Source organism: Palaemon carinicauda, chromosome 36 (assembly GCF_036898095.1).
Source record: "Palaemon carinicauda isolate YSFRI2023 chromosome 36, ASM3689809v2, whole genome shotgun sequence".
In the NCBI taxonomy this organism is placed as follows: domain Eukaryota; kingdom Metazoa; phylum Arthropoda; class Malacostraca; order Decapoda; family Palaemonidae; genus Palaemon; species Palaemon carinicauda.
The window spans coordinates 74796989-74799488 of NC_090760.1; the positions used below are offsets into that span (position 1 = coordinate 74796989).

The window sequence follows — 2500 nt, forward strand, 5'->3', positions numbered from 1 at the left end:
GAGAGAGAGAGAGAGAGAGAGAGAGAGAGAGAGAGAGAGAGAGAGAGTACAATCTCCAAAAAAAGGCTAAACCAACTTACACAGAGAATTTGGGAGTCTTCCTAATAATGACCCACTTGATGATATCGTCATCTGGCTCGATATTGGCACAGGCGAACCTATCGACGCCAGCGTTCTCGGTGTGGATGATGATGGCTTTGTTCATGATGCCATGAGGCCCGGCTGAAAAGAGTTATAAGTTGTTAACATTATTGAATGCGAATAATAATGTCTGTGTGCGTGTGTATACATCCAGGAATGTGGCAACTACAGAGGCATAAAGTTGATAAGCCATACTATGAAAATATGGGAGAAGATCATTGAGAAGAGACTCAGAGATGAAACAACAATTGGTGAGGAACAATTTGGACTCATGCCTGGAAGAGGGACTGTGGTAGCAATATTTGCTTTGAGGCTGATGATAGAAAAACATCGGGAGAAACAGAAAGGATTACATATGGTCTTTATTGACCTGGAGAAGGCATACGATCGAGTACCACGTCAGGAGCTGTGGAGATGTATGAGAGAAAAGGGAGTCCCTGAGAAATATGTAAGAATCACACAAGATATGTATGAGAGGGCAGAAGCAAATGTTATAGGCAGTATAGGCCTAACAGAAATCTTGCCAGTAAATGTGGGATTACATCAGGGGTCTGCATTGAGCCCTTACCTATTTGATCTGGTCATGGATGTAGTAACACAAGGTATTAGCGATCAGTCTCCTTGGTGTATGCTTTTTGCTGATGATGTTATACTGTGTAGCACTAGGCGAGAGGTAGTAGAAGAGAAATTGAAAATAAAGGATTGAAGATCAGCAAGAAAAAGACAGAGTATTTGAGATTGAAAAATGGGGAGAATGGGGAAGTTAGTTTACAAGGAGAGAGATTGAAAAGAGTTGAGAATTTCTTAGGATCAACAGTTGCAGAGGATGGTGATTTGGGGGCAGAAATAAACCACAAAATACAAGCCGGATGGAAGAATTGGAAAAAAAGTGCGTGGAGTACTATGTGACAGGAAAATAGGGGGTTAAGCTGAAAGGTAAAGTACGTGAGACCGGCAATGATGTATGGAGCAGAGACGTGGGCAATAAAGAAGACAGAAGAGAAGAAACTGGATGTGGCAGAGATGAAAATGTTGAGATGGATGTGTGGGGTGACAAGGAGATATAAGATACGGAATGAGGTAATTAGGGGTACCACAGGAGTTAGAAAACTATCAGATAAGATCCAAGAAAGTAGACTGAGGTGATATGGTCATGTCATGAGAAGAGAATAACAGTATACTGGGAGGAGAGTGATGGATATGGAGGTAGAGGGAACAAGGAGAGGGAGACCAAAGCGAAGGTGGATGGACTGTATCAAGGATGACCTTCGATCAAAGGGATTAACCGGTGATGAAGTGTGGGACAGAGTTAGATGGAGAAAGCTGGCCAGAAACATCAACCCTACATAAGGATATATATATATATATATATATATATATATATATATATATATATATATATATATATACAAAACAACAATTACAGCTGTTTGTAGTCCCCTGCAGGACAAAGGCCTCAGTTCGGATTCATGTATGTGGGAGATTTTAGTTTGATTGCTCACAACAAACCAAACTAGTATGGGTGGCCCTCACTGATACAGCTTTGCTTATGGCCATACGCAAACACTTTCATCTAGTTACGGTAGCCCATTCAAGAAGGGTACACTGCATATATATATATATATATATATATACCCACACGCCAATATATATCATACATGCACGCACAAACATCTTTCAAAAGAGGCACAAGGGAAAAAAAAACAGCGAGACCTACTCAAAGGAAGATTCCTATCGACAAAGACGTATCTCTTATCGCCAATATCAATGGGCCCCAGACGTCCAGAAAGGTCACCCACATCGCAACGAAGGGGGAATTCGGGCGTGCATTCTCTGTCGTAATAATCTCTCTGTTGATTAAAAGAATGCATCTTATGAGAGAACATGTGGAAAAAGGTATCGAAGATTGTATATCTCCGTCAATGAAGATTGTTAACATTTAATTCAAGTGTATGGATCAAGGTTTTTTTTTGATATGTTGACCATGAATGACTATAATAATAATAATAATAATAATAATAATAATAATAATAATAATAATAATAATAATAATAATAATAATAATAACAATAATAATAATCAGAGATTTCACATCTCTGCCAATGAAGAATGGCAACATTTTACTCAAATCTACGGACCAAGCCCTCCAATTTTCATATGTTGACGGTGACTGAATCTACTGTATGATGATGATAATAATAATAATAATGATAATAATAATAATATTGATAATAATAATAAGAAAAAAAAATCCTCTGGATCACTGACAAAATCTAATCCCTTCTAAGTTGGCCCATTTCTGACATATCTGGTGACAAACACACAAACAGACAGAGGTGAAAAGAATTACTGTACTTTC

General features: G+C 38.4%; 1 protein-coding gene across 1 annotated transcript in view; it reads right to left on the reverse strand.

Moving 5' to 3' along the window:
* Positions 1–2500, reverse strand: part of LOC137628701 (uncharacterized) — a 56887-nt gene that overhangs the window by 22199 nt on the left and 32188 nt on the right. The window contains exons 7-8 of the mRNA XM_068359852.1: positions 1859–1991; positions 81–222 (exon numbers count right to left, since the gene is read on the reverse strand). Of these exons, the coding sequence (XP_068215953.1) occupies positions 81–222; positions 1859–1991 (275 nt within the window). The remainder of the gene's footprint in view (positions 1–80; positions 223–1858; positions 1992–2500) is intronic.